Source organism: Puntigrus tetrazona, chromosome 17 (genome assembly GCF_018831695.1).
Source record: "Puntigrus tetrazona isolate hp1 chromosome 17, ASM1883169v1, whole genome shotgun sequence".
Classification (NCBI taxonomy): Eukaryota; Metazoa; Chordata; class Actinopteri; order Cypriniformes; family Cyprinidae; genus Puntigrus; species Puntigrus tetrazona.
The window spans coordinates 6,618,004-6,634,245 of NC_056715.1; the positions used below are offsets into that span (position 1 = coordinate 6,618,004).

The window sequence follows — 16,242 nt, forward strand, 5'->3', positions numbered from 1 at the left end:
GGACAAACCACAGAGGAAGCAATTTCCTCGCTCTTTCAAGTTGTGTGTGCACCGACATTATTAACCTTATTAACAGCTTTTACACTTCTTGTGTAAGGTTTATTATTGAGAATGCTATGAACATGTTTTTCAATATATCCTTTTGCACTCTAGGCTTTTATGAACTCTATACTTTACATCTGGCTGAAATTAAATGCTAAAGCTTTTTATAGCTCCATAACCATGTGAATAACCACTTGATTATATGTTATTCACTCCCAAACACAAGAAATAAGAAATATACTGTAAATATTGAAATAATAATTAGTACATATATATATATATATATATATATATATATATATATATATATATATATATATATATATATATATATATATATAGATTTATATACAGATATAAAGATTTTTTTCAAGTTCAAAATTACATTTGTGTTGTGTGTTGAAAAAAAAAAAAACTTAAGAACTATATATATATATATATATATATATATATATATATAATTAACTATATATATAATTAACTATATATATAATTAACTATATATATAATTGAATTAAATTATAATAATATAAAGACCTTTTTATTACAATCATAATCCAAGACATTTTGACCAGCTTTATAAGTGGACTTCACATACAAAAAAAAAATGTTATGCAAATATACAATCTGTATTCTTTATGGTTTGAAAGAAAGGCTTACCTCAGTCTAGTTTTTGTTTCCATCAGACATGAATTCAGAAGCTCAAATGCCAGCTTGCTTCATTAAGCCAATGTTCTCCAATTAACAAGCATTTTTCACTCTTCCACCGGTGAAAGGTTGCCTGGGTAAAAGTTTTACGCCGAGAACATAAATATGATTACATGTTACTTTCAGCTAATTAAACTGAGCAATCAAAGGGCACTGAAGAAATTTAAGTCCAAATAAATCGAAACCACCCAACCATTTATTTCTCCCCTGAGAGTTAATCAAATAAACAAAAACATTCAAGAGGCATATCGTCGACCGTGTTCAGGCATGTTCAAAATGAAACTTAATTAAATTCAAAACTTTAATTGTGAAGTAATTACTGGAAAATTAGGAATGGGGGGTAATTGCTCAAAGAGAAGTAGTACGCAACTAATCTGAGAGGACAGTGCATGGGTGAAATGAGAGTGACAGTGATCAGCTCTGTCTTTTTGAAGATCAGACTGTAATTACTGTGATAAAATGAATTTTCTTTCATCATGTCATGAATACATAAACAGGAAATTACAGGGACACACTTTCCAAAGTACTTACTGTGAAAAAGCAGACCTCGGAGCGCTCGCACACGCATACCAGCTCTGAATATCTATATCTACCTTGCATCAGCCTTACAACACCCTTCTGCTGAGTTTAATCAAGTGATAAATCTGGTTTCCTGTTAGGATCGACTCATCAGGGTGAACATCAAAGTGTGATTCCCTCTCAGCCATGAATGCAGTCTGCTTCAACTGGGCAGAAATCGACACACGAATGCACACGCACACACAACATTACGGTTCCACGAGATTCATTATATCATTCCCCATTGTACGGCCGACTCTTATCTGATTTGTGGTCTCTGTGTCCTGTCTCTGTTCAACTAATGCAGTAGACAGACATCAGTAACAGGCCGACGGCTTTTTAGCCTACAGAGACTCAGTGAGAACATGAGAGGATTGTGTAAAGACAGCGTGGGAGAGCTTAAGGCTCTTTAAAGGGAAGCTATGAGACAGACGAGGTGTTTTGGGAAATGAGTACAACTTTGGAATTCGTAATTTGGTATCATATTGTTGATAAGAATGCGGAGCAGAGCGTGAACTGTAACACATTTTAGTTCGTTTTGTAGGTTAGTTGAATGAATATTTAGGAGTACTGCCGCGTTCAAACCCTCCTGAGAAATTCCCTTAATTGCAGCGCAAGGTGTGTACAAATCCCTTTGGTCGAATGTTTGCGCACCTTTCTGCACAAAACAAATCATGTGCATTGGTCGTTTATGTTCTTTTTCATATTAGGCTTATGAAGGTGCTGTAAACTTTTATATATAATGGTATATAACTACTCATAATATTATCATATCTTGTACATGCAAATAAAGGGATAAAGAATCAGAACAGTTTTGCAGAATCAGAAAAGTTTTGCTAACAGAAATGTTTGCTGTTAATTTACTCACTTTCGGGCATTTGAAGATGTAGGTGACCATCAAAGCATGGTCCTTGGTAATTCACCAAAGGCAAGTCGGCAGCATTATTGAAAGAGAGAAACGCATATCAAGGAACACAATTTAATACCCGATGATATACCGAAGCATATATATATATATATATATATATATATATATATATATATATATATATATATATATATATATATATATATATATACTGTATATAATATATACTGTTAAAGCATGTCAAAATCATATTCACTTTCACATTTTTACATAAGAAAGCTTGACGCTACAACAAATTGATGCAAAAATAAAATATATAAAATATGCCTCAGACTGGATGGAATCACAGCTTAAAACTAAAAAATCTGCACAAGTCTGACTCACCAAAACCTCCTGGCTGTGACTTTTGGCAACCTGGTGCCATCTCGACCAGTCAGCAGATCGAAGGAGGAAAATCTGTGCTTAAGTCATGTAGTTATTTCCGAGTTTTATTGCATGTGAAAAAAAAAGCAGTAACGCTAAGTCAACAATTTCAGCTTAGTGTTCAGTACCAGCAACCAAGCCCCGCTTTTTTTTTCATGCTGAGTAACGTTAGCATACGCAAGCAAGCTGAGATAATTCTTTTTCCCTCAAATGTAGCACTTTAAAGCCCAGTTCGTTCCAGTGAGTCAGGTCTTCCTCAACGAGTCTCTTAAATGGTCCTCTCATAACGTAACGCAGGAAGAAGGTCTGACTCGTTGAAAGTGAATCGGTTCCTAAATGGTTATAGGGCTGGAAAGTCTGATTAATTTTAGTGAATCGGTTCATCTTAAACGGTCCTGACTCCTCTATGTAACCTCCAGTTTATTTTAAGTTTAGGTTATGTACATGGAAACTTGTGTTGGCAAAAACAAGGTAACATCTTATAAACTTGATATATGGCTGGAACCAGTGCTACTGTATCATTATTCACTTTTTTTGTTGCCTGCCAATTTGTTTCATTAGTTTATTTAGGCTTTCTTTGAAAGCTGCCCAATATCATATTATTATTTCAGTCGCATAACGCTACTGAGAATCTGTTCTTGAATTTCACAAATGTTCCCATCTGTGCATGTTTTTACAGCTTACAGTGAATTCAGTGGCTGATTCACATGGCTGAGGTGGTATTAGACACTCGCAAAGATAAAAGTCTACCTGTATATCAACTGTTATTTTTGTTTTCCACAAATCACCTTAGCAGGCTACTCACCTCTAATCCTAGACGGTTCCTCTGTAGTTCAGGATGTCCAGGGAATGAAAGATACAACAGAAGGAGAGTCTACTCGATTACAGGTGTACAACAGTGTTTAAATTGGATTGTAATACACTTTCAAAAGAGGGCACATTTACTATATAGGCTACTATATAGGCTATTAAAGTGCTTGAGTTGATGTTCAGTTATTTTATCTTAATAACAATGAAAAAAACACATTGTTCACATTATTTCCATTAATGTGAATTTACTAATTACATGGACGGATTTAAAAACTATTTATGAATTAAAAAAAAATTCTAACAGCACTTGGAGAGCTTTGCATCTGAGCTCTTCAATTTGAAATAATTTACTAAAAAGTTGTAAAAAAAAAAGTTGTTGTACCTATATGATAACATCCGGTTTTAAAGGAAATGTGAAGGAATTCGGTGTGTTCTTAGGAAAGTGTTCACAATTTTGTCGATGTACTTGTTGATGTACTTTTTTAAGTAACTTTGAACCTGTTGAAACACTATGAGAGAGAAAAAGTTTTTTTTTTTTTTTAAAGTAGTAGACAAGTCAGGGGAGAAGAAAAAATGGGCCTTGGAGATATACACCTTAGGGTTGCTGAAGGTCACCGCTGAGTCTGTTTGAGGGAGATTGAGACTGGGCCGCAGTAAACATACTCACCTCTGAGGTCACTGGAGCAGTGTGAAAATCAACAAAAGGTGGAGCGCAGTCGACCCATCCTGACCGGAGCATTCACACTCAGACTGCTTATCTCCCTCTGTCAGGCCTCTATCTGCTTGGCATAGCGCTAACTATAGAGCTTAGCCATTTGAACGCACACACAAGCACTTGCTTCTGTCATTTAGCATCTCTTATATAGCTCCACCTCAGAGCTCCTGGGAGTCGCGTCACATAAGTTACAAAGCATTCATCAGCGTTCCTTAATCTCCAGCAATAATGTGAAGATTGAGTCCCTCTAAACAAACGCTTGACACACTTATGGAAACGTGACTCATGGAGATTAATGCGGTAGCATCTTGGAAATGATGGAGGAACAGCGGGAGACAGGAAAATACCCGTCATCATTAGCATTATTGCCAAGATTGTAATCTTCGTCATTGTCTATTTTGTAATAGACTCACGACGAATCCGCCTGCTTGCTGTCTTCTGCTTCGCCGCGACGAGTTAATCCTGCTGACATATAAGATCGCATCTCGCTTTATCGATTAGGCTTTAGTTCCTTAATGCTGGAGCTTGAGTGACATCCAGACGCGTCTCTTTTCAAGACAACTGCAGTATCTTTGTTTCAATTGAGCAACATGGTTGGAAATTCTCATTATCATGATTTAAATCAGTAGTTCTCGACCAGTTTTGCTTCAGAATCAAGATTTCACTTTGGATAGCCACTATATATTTTCTTTCAGAAACAAACAAAAAAAAATAGAATTATATTTAATCCAAAATATAATAAAAACAACCTATTCATTTCATAAATTCATTGCCACAAAACATGCCTGTAAAGTAGCCCATATGTAAAACGTTTATATTTTAAAATGCTAAATACGTTATAATGTACCAAACTTTACGTAAAAATACCTATGTTTAATCACATTGCAGTGACTTGCCATGAACACCCGACGTGAAGAGCCCAACAGACCACTGTTTTGGGGTGAAAACTGTGATTATTTGTAGAAAAGGGGACATTTTTGAAATGTAGAAAGGAGGGGGAAAGGATGGCATGGTGAAGTAAATACAAAGAGGATGAGAGAGAGAGAGAGAGAGAGAGAGAGAGAGGAGGGAATGTGTGTTGGCACAATCCTCATGCACTACATTAGGCTGGCGTTGTGTCTGCATTCCTGCCATACTGGACTCACACACACAGGCAACCATACAGAAGTATCTGGAGACGGTTTGGTCAGGTGGATGCTTGGAGCATGTGATCACACAATCTCTTATCATTTGATTTTTAAGGCAGGAAGATTAGCCCCATTCACACAGGTTTTTAAAGAGGTTTAGAAAATCTGGGAAGGATTTAAAAGATCTAGATTAGAAAGTTTGGAAACGTTTGAAATGGTTTTAAATATGGGCATATTCCAACCGCTACAAAATAGCCAGATTCCACGAGGATTGGTTACTAAATCTCTTCTTTCAATGCTTCTTTCAGCACTTTTAAAGTCACATGGGGGGTGGGATCTGGAAATTTGAACTAATTCTCTGCTGAAAACACTCATTTAGAGACTACCCTAAGGTTAATTTATGGAGAACAGCATTCCTTTAGTTCATTAGCATTTTATGAGAGTGAACGATCTGCATTCAGATCTATAAAGTAAGAGCATGTTCCTAACAGAAGGTGTGTGTTGTCTGGGCTGATTGGTCTGCTGTTGGCATCAGGGTTTGTAATCTAAATGGTAATATGGAGAACTCTCTATTTGACACAAAGGTGTAGAGGGCTGTCGGCCGCATGCTTTACAACTTCAAGTCGGCAAGACAACCATTGAAACGGCATTTGGGTTATAGGGTGTGAGAAGAAAAGGCTGATGGACGCATGCAGTGCCCTTTTTATATAAAAGAATTTAATAGAGGAAAAGATAATAATCATTACCACGGTTAATTGCAGATTTAAAAGGACATTCATCAATAAGTAAATAAAAACTGTCAAATAAAGATATTACGTATATACGTTCTTTGTCCTTTTGACCTTTCTTTTCAACAAAGTATCCTGAAGAAAAAATTACGGTTTTCACAAAAATATTTAGCAGAATCTTTTTAATGAGAAAAAATGTTTATTGAGAATCAAATCAGCATATTAGAACGATTTCCGAAATCTTGTGATCAAGAAAAATTTACCTTAAAAAAATAAAATATATAAAACGTTTATTTTGAAATCATAATAACATGTTACAATATTACTCTTTTGTGCTATTTTATCAAACACAAAATTTTGTCACTCTTACATCGTTCCAAACCTGCATGACTGTTTTTTATTATCTCTGAAAATGTTTTGAAAAATGTCTAAACGTTCAAATCACTGACCTTGGAGTCTCTTCCAATGAAACCAAATCCAATTAATCCAAATGTCAACTTTGTGTTTTTGGCCATGTAGGGCTGATGTTTAAATTAGTCTTTGTTGAAATCTGGTGACATGTCTCAACGGGAAGGTTGACTGGCCATACTTTAAATGCTCTCTGTTGCCTATTTTGAGAAATGGATGGGTTGAAGCAATGCCCTTCTCTTTGGAATGAATGTTTTTTGTCATCAGATGTCCATTATATTCAACACTCCATTTTTCAATGCCTGTTTTGTGATAACATGTCTGGTGGATGTGACCTTGGATGCCACATAGCTCATCCGTAATGTATCTGGCATCCCATTACCAATATCAACTTTTTAAATGTTACTTTCAGCAAGGATATCTGCAAAATGACTAAATCGAAATCGTACATTTTTCAACTTGTGGTGCCATTTAACTGTCAAGCTCAAAGTGACAGTTAAATTCCCCCGCTTCAGTGCCAAACGGAGTGAAGAGAGCCATATTAAGCAGCAAAGGAGCATGAAAAGTCAATTCGACGGCATATTAAACATGAGGGTGGATGTAGCCTCAGAAGCAGCCTTAGGAACAAATTCTGTTCTGCTAGAGTCACACAAACTCAGTACAACAAAACAGATGCTATAAAGAAATAAATACAAGAAGCCAGAGGGGTGTATTTGTCTTTAAGGATCGCAGGAGCCTTTTTGTAACGCTGTCGTCTTATATTTGAGGCATACATTTTTCATCTGACAAAACAGCACAGAGGAGCCATTCTAGAGAGTGATAATATCTGCAAAAAAATTAAATATGAAATAAGAAAATAAGAAGATAATTCATAGCAAGTGATACAGCCTCTCCTAAAATAAAAGTAAAAAAAATAATACAAAATTAAGAAATATATCATATAAATAATTCTTAGTAAGTGCTAAAACATGTCCTTAAATAAAAAATATGTTACCAATAATTATAAAACCTGTCTTAAAATTAAATAAAATTATATTAAAGTTTGTAAAAAAAAAAAAAAAAAAAAAAAAAAAAAACGCATTCTCTCTTGTGAGTGCTAAAACCTGACATCCAATGCATCCATATCATGATGCATGCCAATAATAAATGTTGCTTTAACATTCTGAGCAAATTGTATATTTTTGTATATAACGTGTATTTCCATTGAAACTCTTACATTCTCAATTCAAACTCTCAACATTTACATTCATCCATTTAGCAGATGCTTTTAACCCAAGTGACTTACAAAAGAGGAACATCACAAGCTGTTTTGTCACAGAGCCAACAATATTCCTATTGCACAATGCCAAACAAAGTTTCGTACAAACTAGCAAACACTACAGCACAAGTGAAATGCACAAAGGAACAGAAAGAAAACTTTTAGACTCCACAGGGGTCGCAATAAGTGGTTCTGTTTCTAGTCATTAATTAGTTAAGTGCTTGCAAAAACACGCATCTTTCTCTATCACGTGCACAAACACAAAGCTCTCTCTCTGCTGTTCTCTGTGACTGTCCATGTCCTTGACATGTTGTCCTCGTATACTGCTTTTCCAGTCTGTGATGTTACTGCTTCTATATGTTTGTATTCAGTGCATTTGTATATTCTCTCTGCATTCTCTCTGGTCAGCTCTGCTGGCTGACTGAGATGCTTTTGAGATGATGGATCCTGAGAGGAATAAAGAAAACTCAGGAGACTGACAAAAAAAAAAAGACACGGAGAAAAAGAAAAAAGAGAAGCGAGACGTGAAAGAAGAGAGTCTCCTTCAGGATTTCCATCTGATTTCCGGTGCCAAAGGCGAATATGCAAACACACACAAACACGCAGTAATTAATTTCATGCGAACTGTTTGTTGATAAACTACCACTACGGTCGGCTTCATAATTCCCTCAGTAATTAATTTACCCATGTGAAGAATTCATAATGAGTTCCGATAGTCCAAATACACCATGTCCCTCAGACAAGCTCACATGCTGTTGCTTTGATAAAGCAAAGAGCCAAAACAATTCTTAGTAGGGTAGGTCATAGAACAAACATCATTTGTGAAATAGCGAGTTGCTTATGAAGTGTTTACAAACCAGCTAGAGTATCGGGAGTCGTAATGACGTGCTCGAGTTTGACACTGATACAAATGAAGCCAGCGCTGAAGACTCTTCATTCCGCTGGAGAACAGCAGCAGCTGCTTCACAAAAGAAGCACAGCTGAATGTTTGTTCTTCATAAAGTCCTTCTGACTCTCATAAGAGAAATCGCAGTGCTGAAACGGATTAGGAAGATTTCATGCCCGGTCTTCATTTGGCTCTGTATTTTTTGTATTAACCCATACAGCAAAATATACATATTTCAAACTTAGTTTCAAACTTCTTGTACCAAAAAATGGTTTAGGGGCAATACATTTCCAATCTTACAGTGTATCCTACAGTTAGTCTAAATGTTGCTGGAATCAGTTAGAGATCCAAACCAGATTGAGAATGATTCATTAATGCTGAATTTTATGACATTTTTTTTATGTTTACAGTTTATAGGAAAGAAAAAAATGTCTTTAAATGTGATGTGAACACTGATAATAGAGAACATTATATTGCCTATTCATTACATATATTCATTACAGATATATTATTATAAGTCATTATATAGAGATCAGTGGGTGGGAATGATTTTCTTGGATTGAAAATACTGCATACGGATATTTGTATACATTTTACAAAAATGATTTCAAAACATATACAAAAATGCATCGGTAGAAAATGTATTTACTTAAGTATCTTCAAAAATATCTGTATAGGAATTTTTAACTATATATTTCATATATTATGTTATAAAGTGTACTTTTGTTATGTTTTTGTTTGTTAGTGTATCTGCATATCTGTGTTGTATATTTATAAACTTTCTGCCACTTGAATAGGTATTTTGTTAGATTATGCTTTGTCAAACATTAAGTTGTACAGATACTTTTTGGGCTCACTGTATATGTTAAAAAATGTATTGCATATTGCATATCTAAAAAATGTGTGTGTGTGTGTGTGTGTGTATATATATATATAGACATATATATAATTTACAAAATACCTTTAAAATAAATCTTTAATAAAAAATATTTTTTGTTATCTATTATATGTCTCATCATTTAAAATCCCAGTATGATAAATTACAGTTTCTTTCAACATCACAGTCTATCGACAAAATCTATTGACCTTTCAGCCCGACATTCAGTACCTAAAGATTCAGCAGTTCTCAAATGGGAAGGTTGTTTTATCCCAAAGGTCATGAAAGTAGAATCTGAGATCCCAAAAGGACAGTTTTTCTAGCCCAGAACTGCCTTTTCTTTGGTGGAAATTCACAAAATGTTCAGCAGTTGAAACTGTTAGGCAAAAAAAAAAAAACAACAACAACAACAACAGAAAGCAAAAAATCTCTTTTGTTGTTTGATGTAGATGTTTGCTGAACAATGAACGAATGCAGCAAACTTGTCGGCAGTGCGAAGACATTTAAAAGTGTCCGAGAAAAACGCTGCATTCATTACAGCGACAGCTGCATATGTCTCCGATGAGAAGAGGAAGGGTGGCTGCCGCTGGTTAGTGTGTTAACTAAATTTGCGAAATGGCAAATGATCACTAAATAAACTGCAGACCATGGTGACTATTCAAACAGCGTTGTACGAGCTCGCTGTCTATCTGCTTGTTAGCCAAGTCCAAATAAACTGAGAAAGTAAGACAATAATAATAATTACAGCCGCTCTATTAATACATTTATTATAACACTATAGTGTTCAAATTGGGATCTGTAATATTTTCTAGTTTTGAAAGAATTCTCTTCCGTAGCAAGGCTGCATTTATTTGTACAGTAAAAAAATACATGCCTGAAAAATGGGCAAAAAATATTTCTGTAACTGATTCATTTTAAGTTATGCTAGTATAATTATAAGTTTATTAAATTGTTTAGTAAATATTATTAAATTGTTGTTTTGTAATTGATTTTTTTCTTTGAAAAGCTAGACAGTAAAAAGCATATTTTGGCTATTTAATTTATGCCACTGTGAAAAAAAGTCTAAATATATGGGGAAAATGCAATAAAAAAATTTGAGCCTTCAGTTTCATTTTGTTATAGAAAATACGCAAAAATGTGGCCAATTTGGACACTGGCTCTGGAAAAATTGTATGGATGGAACCAGAGTCTCTTCATCTTAACCCTATTCAAACAATCTTCTCTCCACCATTACTCTCAACTAAAACCACCAACATGCTCTAGATTACAGAGTGGTCAGTGAGCAGACCACAGGCTGGGTACATTACAGCGAGAGCCCTGACTCTACATCCATCACTGATACCTCTGTTCACTTCTGTGCATTCCTGGGTGACAATCGGTCACAAAAATGACCAGATCCGATACAGTTTGTAGAACAACACACCTACAAATGAATTACATGAGCATTTCAATTTAAATCAACTATAAAACTTATATTATATAACGTATATATTACGTTTTATAAAAACTTGAACAGCAGCATTGCAATAAGATATTGCAGCACTGCTGATGCCTTCTCTCCTTCTATTACAGATAATGGTAATCAGTCTCGTCCTTTGTCTTTGTAATAAGGCTGACAGCAGCAGGACTGCTCTACGCTCTCGTAGAGGGGGGTTAACGCTTTAACAGCACCTCTGGAATGGCTGGAGATCAATGCGTCATACCCAGTAGCGGCAACAAGTCGACCAGCCGCATGTGATGTGGGCTGCCGTTTAATTTCACGCTCAGGATCTGAGTGCTGCCTCTCACACAGAAGACAGAGAGAGACAGACGCACAGACAGGAGGTGAGAGAGATGAGAAGCGGAGAGGATGGAGTGCCTTTTGAAAACAGGGTGAGGAACGGGAAACGGCTAACAGCAGATGAAAAGATGAACAAGTAAAGAGAAAGGGATAGAAACTGGTACAGAGGCAAACAAATGAATACACTTAGAGTATATATTTTAAATATGTTTAGATATTTTTACTGGAAAACAAGAATACTGATTAAGAAAATAACTCATGTGCAAATTAGGGAGTGAGATTCTCCATAAATTATTAATATCATAAACCAAAGACCTTGGAAGAGCTAAAATAAGTCCAGTAAACTTATTTTAAATGCCATTGCTCTAATCTCACTGCACTGTTTTTGTTATAGCCATGAATAATATATCAAAACAAGTGCCACTTTTTTGCAACAAAAATCTAGCAGTTTACTAATATTTAACTCTCAACATTTACATGAGTTCTGTAACATTTCAGGCTAAAGAAATACCCCATTTTACTACTTCATACTTTTAGGTTAAAAATTTTTTTTTTTTTACTTTTTACTTCACTATTTGCATTCAATCCAAAGTGACAGATTACATTAAATCGTATTCTACGTGTCCAAAAAGAGCTAAATAATCTTGGTTGCTTAAATTCAAAAATGCAATATATTACTTCAACATATATATGGTATAGAAAAAATAAGCACTAAACAAGTACTGAGTCACACACCAGCTTCTTATTATGAGAGGAACATTACAGACATGGAATTCTTCAGCTGAGTTGATCCTCATATTGTTTCCGGAAACAGTCTCCAACGGGAAAGAACTCCCAGCAGCGCTCCTGGAACATCTTCCACACGTATGATTCCTGTTGTGTTACAAAGTGCAACAGTCACAGTTCATTTTATAATATACGGTGCATCTCAACGTTCATTTATCAGCTGTTTCACATTTTAATGTATTATTAAGCACACATCTTTCACTCTGAATCTGTCCAAATATCACTTTTCATGGTATGCTGTACCTGTCCGGTATGTTCTGTGACATCCTTATTGATGAGATACATCAGAAAGAACCTAAGGGGTAAACAAGTATTCCATTTTACTCCACATCACAGTATTTTCTTGCAACATGACATGCTTTCTGTTATTCACACCTAAAGACTATTGGCTGAATAAACACAAAATGGCAGAATCTTCTGGAATCTTCTGGAAAGTCCAAATCTGATTGGCTGGATTCTACAGGATTTCCAGAATACATGCTCTTTACAGACTGCCAGAAAACAAAGCCATTGTGATTACAACTGTGACAATAATTGCTTATCAGGACCAAAATGCTGGATTTTCAAATGTATGTGAAGTTCTCAGCACCCTTGTAGCAGTAAACTTGTATAACAACCGTGAATTGCACTAAGGCCTATTATTATAGGAGCTATTTTTCTTTACTCCCTTAAGCATAACACTGAACAAAACTAACTGTGAGAAGTAGCTTTACATGTCAGTGAGGCATCCTCTTGGGCGGAACTTGGCCAATAAAAGCTGCGATGAAGTCCAGACCTTCTGCCATAAGCATGAAGGTCTGGCAACATGAGACAAGCTCTCTGTCCTAACCAGCTGCTCAACAGACTCATTTTCCAACCAGCTTTTAAAATTGTGAATGAAAAGAAGCATAACTGTTCTCTGGCCTGCTTTTAAAGTCTCTTGCACTCACAGATAGTTGGCCAGGTTGTGCTCCTGCAACGTGTGGGACTCGAAACCATGGGGCACCGTGTCAAAATACTCGCTCCCAATGCCACAGATAAAACACTTAGTCTGCAGGAGAAAATGAGACGCCACATTCACCGTTTAATTATACATGATCAATTAGCATAAAACCCACAGCTACACCGAAGAGAGGCTGACATAGATTAATGACGTATTTACTCACAGAGAAATAAAATATTCATTTACAAGAGCAGTGCAGCTCTGATTTATTATTAAAGAAATGTTTAGTTTTCGATCAATTAATTTAGTGCGTTAATAGGAACAAAAGATGACAGACGTCATAAATCTGAATGGATTCAGGACGTTAATGTGCGAACTCACCTCCATGTCCTCTTTAACCTGCTCCTGCTGGTCTCTCAACTCACCAAATGCATCAATGATCAGACCTTTCAGACGATGACAACAGACCAGTCGCAAACGCAATTAAGTTTATGCCAAACATTTGAATCATTTGAGTATCGTTCCACCCCAGGCACAAGACAATCCTCTAGCATCATACAGTCCCCATAAACCCCTCTCAGCATGTGAGAGCATGATCTTTTTTAATGAAGCTCTCCAGTGCTGCTCAGCACGACTCGTGTTAGAGGACAAACTAAATAATTAAAGCTGAAACACTTTGGCTCATTGTCCTTATTGACATTTGGTGCGCATATTATTCATTTCAAGCGTTATTTGCAATTTATGTAAACCAACTCTCACAATTACTCTGTCTCTTACCCTGAATGATGGCAAGGAGGATGACGATGACGAAAAAGAAGAAAGTGATGTCGAAGACGATACGATAGAACTCAAACTCATCCCCGGCCGGGTCTTCGATTTCATCTCCAATCCCTCCTCCGGCTCGTACACCAACGTACATGTGAAACATGTAACACTGTGCACACATGAACATTAATATTTACAGATCTATTCCACTTTGTTTTCTTTATTCCTGCACCAAACAGTCACAATAGAAAGAAATACTTTCATTCAGCACGGATGTTTTAAATTAATCAAAAGTGATAGTATAGTCATTTATAATGTTACAAAAGAGTTATATTTGAAATAAATGCTGTTTGTTTTGAACCTGCAAAGAATCGTGAAAAAATGTGGCACATTTCATTTCAAACATTGAGAATAATATGAATTTCTAGAGCACCAAATCAGTATGTTAGAATAATATCTGAAGGATCACGTGACACTGAAGCCCGAAGAAACCGCTGCTGAAAATTCAGCTTTGCCATCACAGGAATATTTTACAATATTTTACAATATTACAGTTTTTATTGAATTTCTGATCAAATAAATGCAGCCTTGGTGAGCATGAGGACAAAAAACAAACCTCAAACGTTTGAATATTAGTTTAAGTTAATGATAAAAGAGGGATACTCACTGTGAGCATATCATCACATTTCATATCCACTGGTTCACCGTCTTCACTTTTGTTGTAAAATTTGCGGAAGAAGTTAAAGGCAACCACAGTGTAGAGATACACAACCACAGCCAATAATCCCACTGTCAAAACCAGCTGAAATACAGAAAACAGCTTTTGATCTCACATAAACAGTGACACAAACATTTTGGACAGTATCATACTTAAAAATGTATGAATCTTTATGCAGATGGCATCAACAAAATGAGAAGCCAAAAGGCACTTATCTTAAATATCTACAATTTGTCCAGTATATATGTAGTATGCATGTTTTTACAATGACATTATAATGAGAGTATAATGACATTCATATTTTTGAATTGTGACTTGAGGGTCTAAATACATTTTTGGGCCATTGCTTATACACACAGACATAAACTAAATGCAATACCTGTTTGCCATTATGTGTAACAGATGAAAGTATGGTGCGCAGTGTTTTGAAGCCCATGGCGATGTCTAGCAGGTGGGCAGCGAAGAAGAAATTGTTATAATGACCCAGAACTGACACAAACATATACCAGGCCAGGTAAAGGAAGGACTGAAAGACAGAACAACACAGTTTCATTTCAGATTTGACCAGTCCTTTCAGGTATAAGATGTTGAGTGTTCAAAGAGTCAGGGATCTTACATTGTCGGTGAAAACCACTCCCAGCTTCCATACCTGGTACTTCAGATCAATGGTGTTTAATCTGAAGATGTGAAAACATGAGAATGATTTATTTGATTTATTTTAAGCCTATCGTATTGAACGCTGCTGCCATCATCTGGCACGCACTGAAATCATTTTTTCAATGTCAGTCTCTGCCGATGAATTGATTGGGCTGTTTTGTTGAACAGAAGGTGGATTGGCTGGTGAAACAAATATGGTAAATAGGAAAGACGAGGTCACAGGGTCGTAACTCACAGGGCAACCTTTTGTACGGGTCTCTTGCTCTTCTGAGCCTCTGAGCTGAAGTCCAGAGCAGCTTTATCCAAACCCAGCAGCTCACTGACGCGTGCCGATCCATAGAGCTCTCCATATTTTGCCATCACCTGCAGCACAGAAATGAATAAAACACAGAAAAACAAAAATCACACAGCTTACTGCAGCACATTCAGGGAGTAAAGCATTAGTTGGGCTGAACCCAAGTATTAAATACAGCACACAATTCATCCCAGACTTCATGTTACAGATAAGAATGATATCTCAAAGCATGTGCCTTATTGTGTCTTATATATTATAGGTTTGCTGTTACTTATAGACACTGGATTTATGATTTCCACCAGGGGGATGACAAATAGGAAGCATCCCATAGACTGACACTGAAAGAGGGACCCGAGACTGAATGTCATGGACGCTTGTGAGTGAGCCTGTAAATAACCACCAGCAACCAATCAGAACAACCTAGCAACCGCATAGCAACACTACGGCAATCTGGCAATCACCCACAACATCCCCACCATCAGAGCAATGGCCTGATATGTCATTTTGTTTTCTAAAACATGTAGAAATATCTCAAAATACAATATAAAATAGAAATTAAAAATTAAAAGCTAAAAAGAAAAAAATATTGTCATATTATCGAAAATCATATCAATACAATTATATTAATCTTAAAAATAATAATATTTAAAAATATTAAAATTAGGATTAAGATTAATACATGTCATGAATATTAGAGTTCTACAATATTTTATAGTCAGAAGCATTAATGGTAAAAAACTCTTTTCGAAAGTATAGAATATTTATACTGCAAGAGTCAAATTTTTTGAGTTTTGAGACTTACCTTCCTTTTCACAAATTTATCCCAATAATTACTTGGGTATGATCTAAAAAACAGCAAAGAAAACAAAAAACAGTAGTGAAGTATTAGTGACTGTTTGGCAAACACTGTT

At 35.8% G+C, this 16,242-nt stretch overlaps 1 protein-coding gene across 1 annotated transcript in view; it reads right to left on the bottom strand.

The window, feature by feature from the left end:
- Nucleotides 1–11,340: 11,340 nt before the first annotated feature.
- ryr2b (ryanodine receptor 2b (cardiac)) overlaps nucleotides 11,341–16,242 on the bottom strand; it is a 46,578-nt gene continuing 41,676 nt past the window's right edge. Inside the window, 10 exon segments of the mRNA XM_043263700.1 lie at nucleotides 11,341–12,061; nucleotides 12,218–12,269; nucleotides 12,904–13,004; nucleotides 13,278–13,342; nucleotides 13,674–13,830; nucleotides 14,329–14,463; nucleotides 14,759–14,905; nucleotides 14,996–15,056; nucleotides 15,272–15,399; nucleotides 16,134–16,176. Of these exon segments, the coding sequence (XP_043119635.1) occupies nucleotides 11,966–12,061; nucleotides 12,218–12,269; nucleotides 12,904–13,004; nucleotides 13,278–13,342; nucleotides 13,674–13,830; nucleotides 14,329–14,463; nucleotides 14,759–14,905; nucleotides 14,996–15,056; nucleotides 15,272–15,399; nucleotides 16,134–16,176 (985 nt within the window). The 3' untranslated portion in view covers nucleotides 11,341–11,965.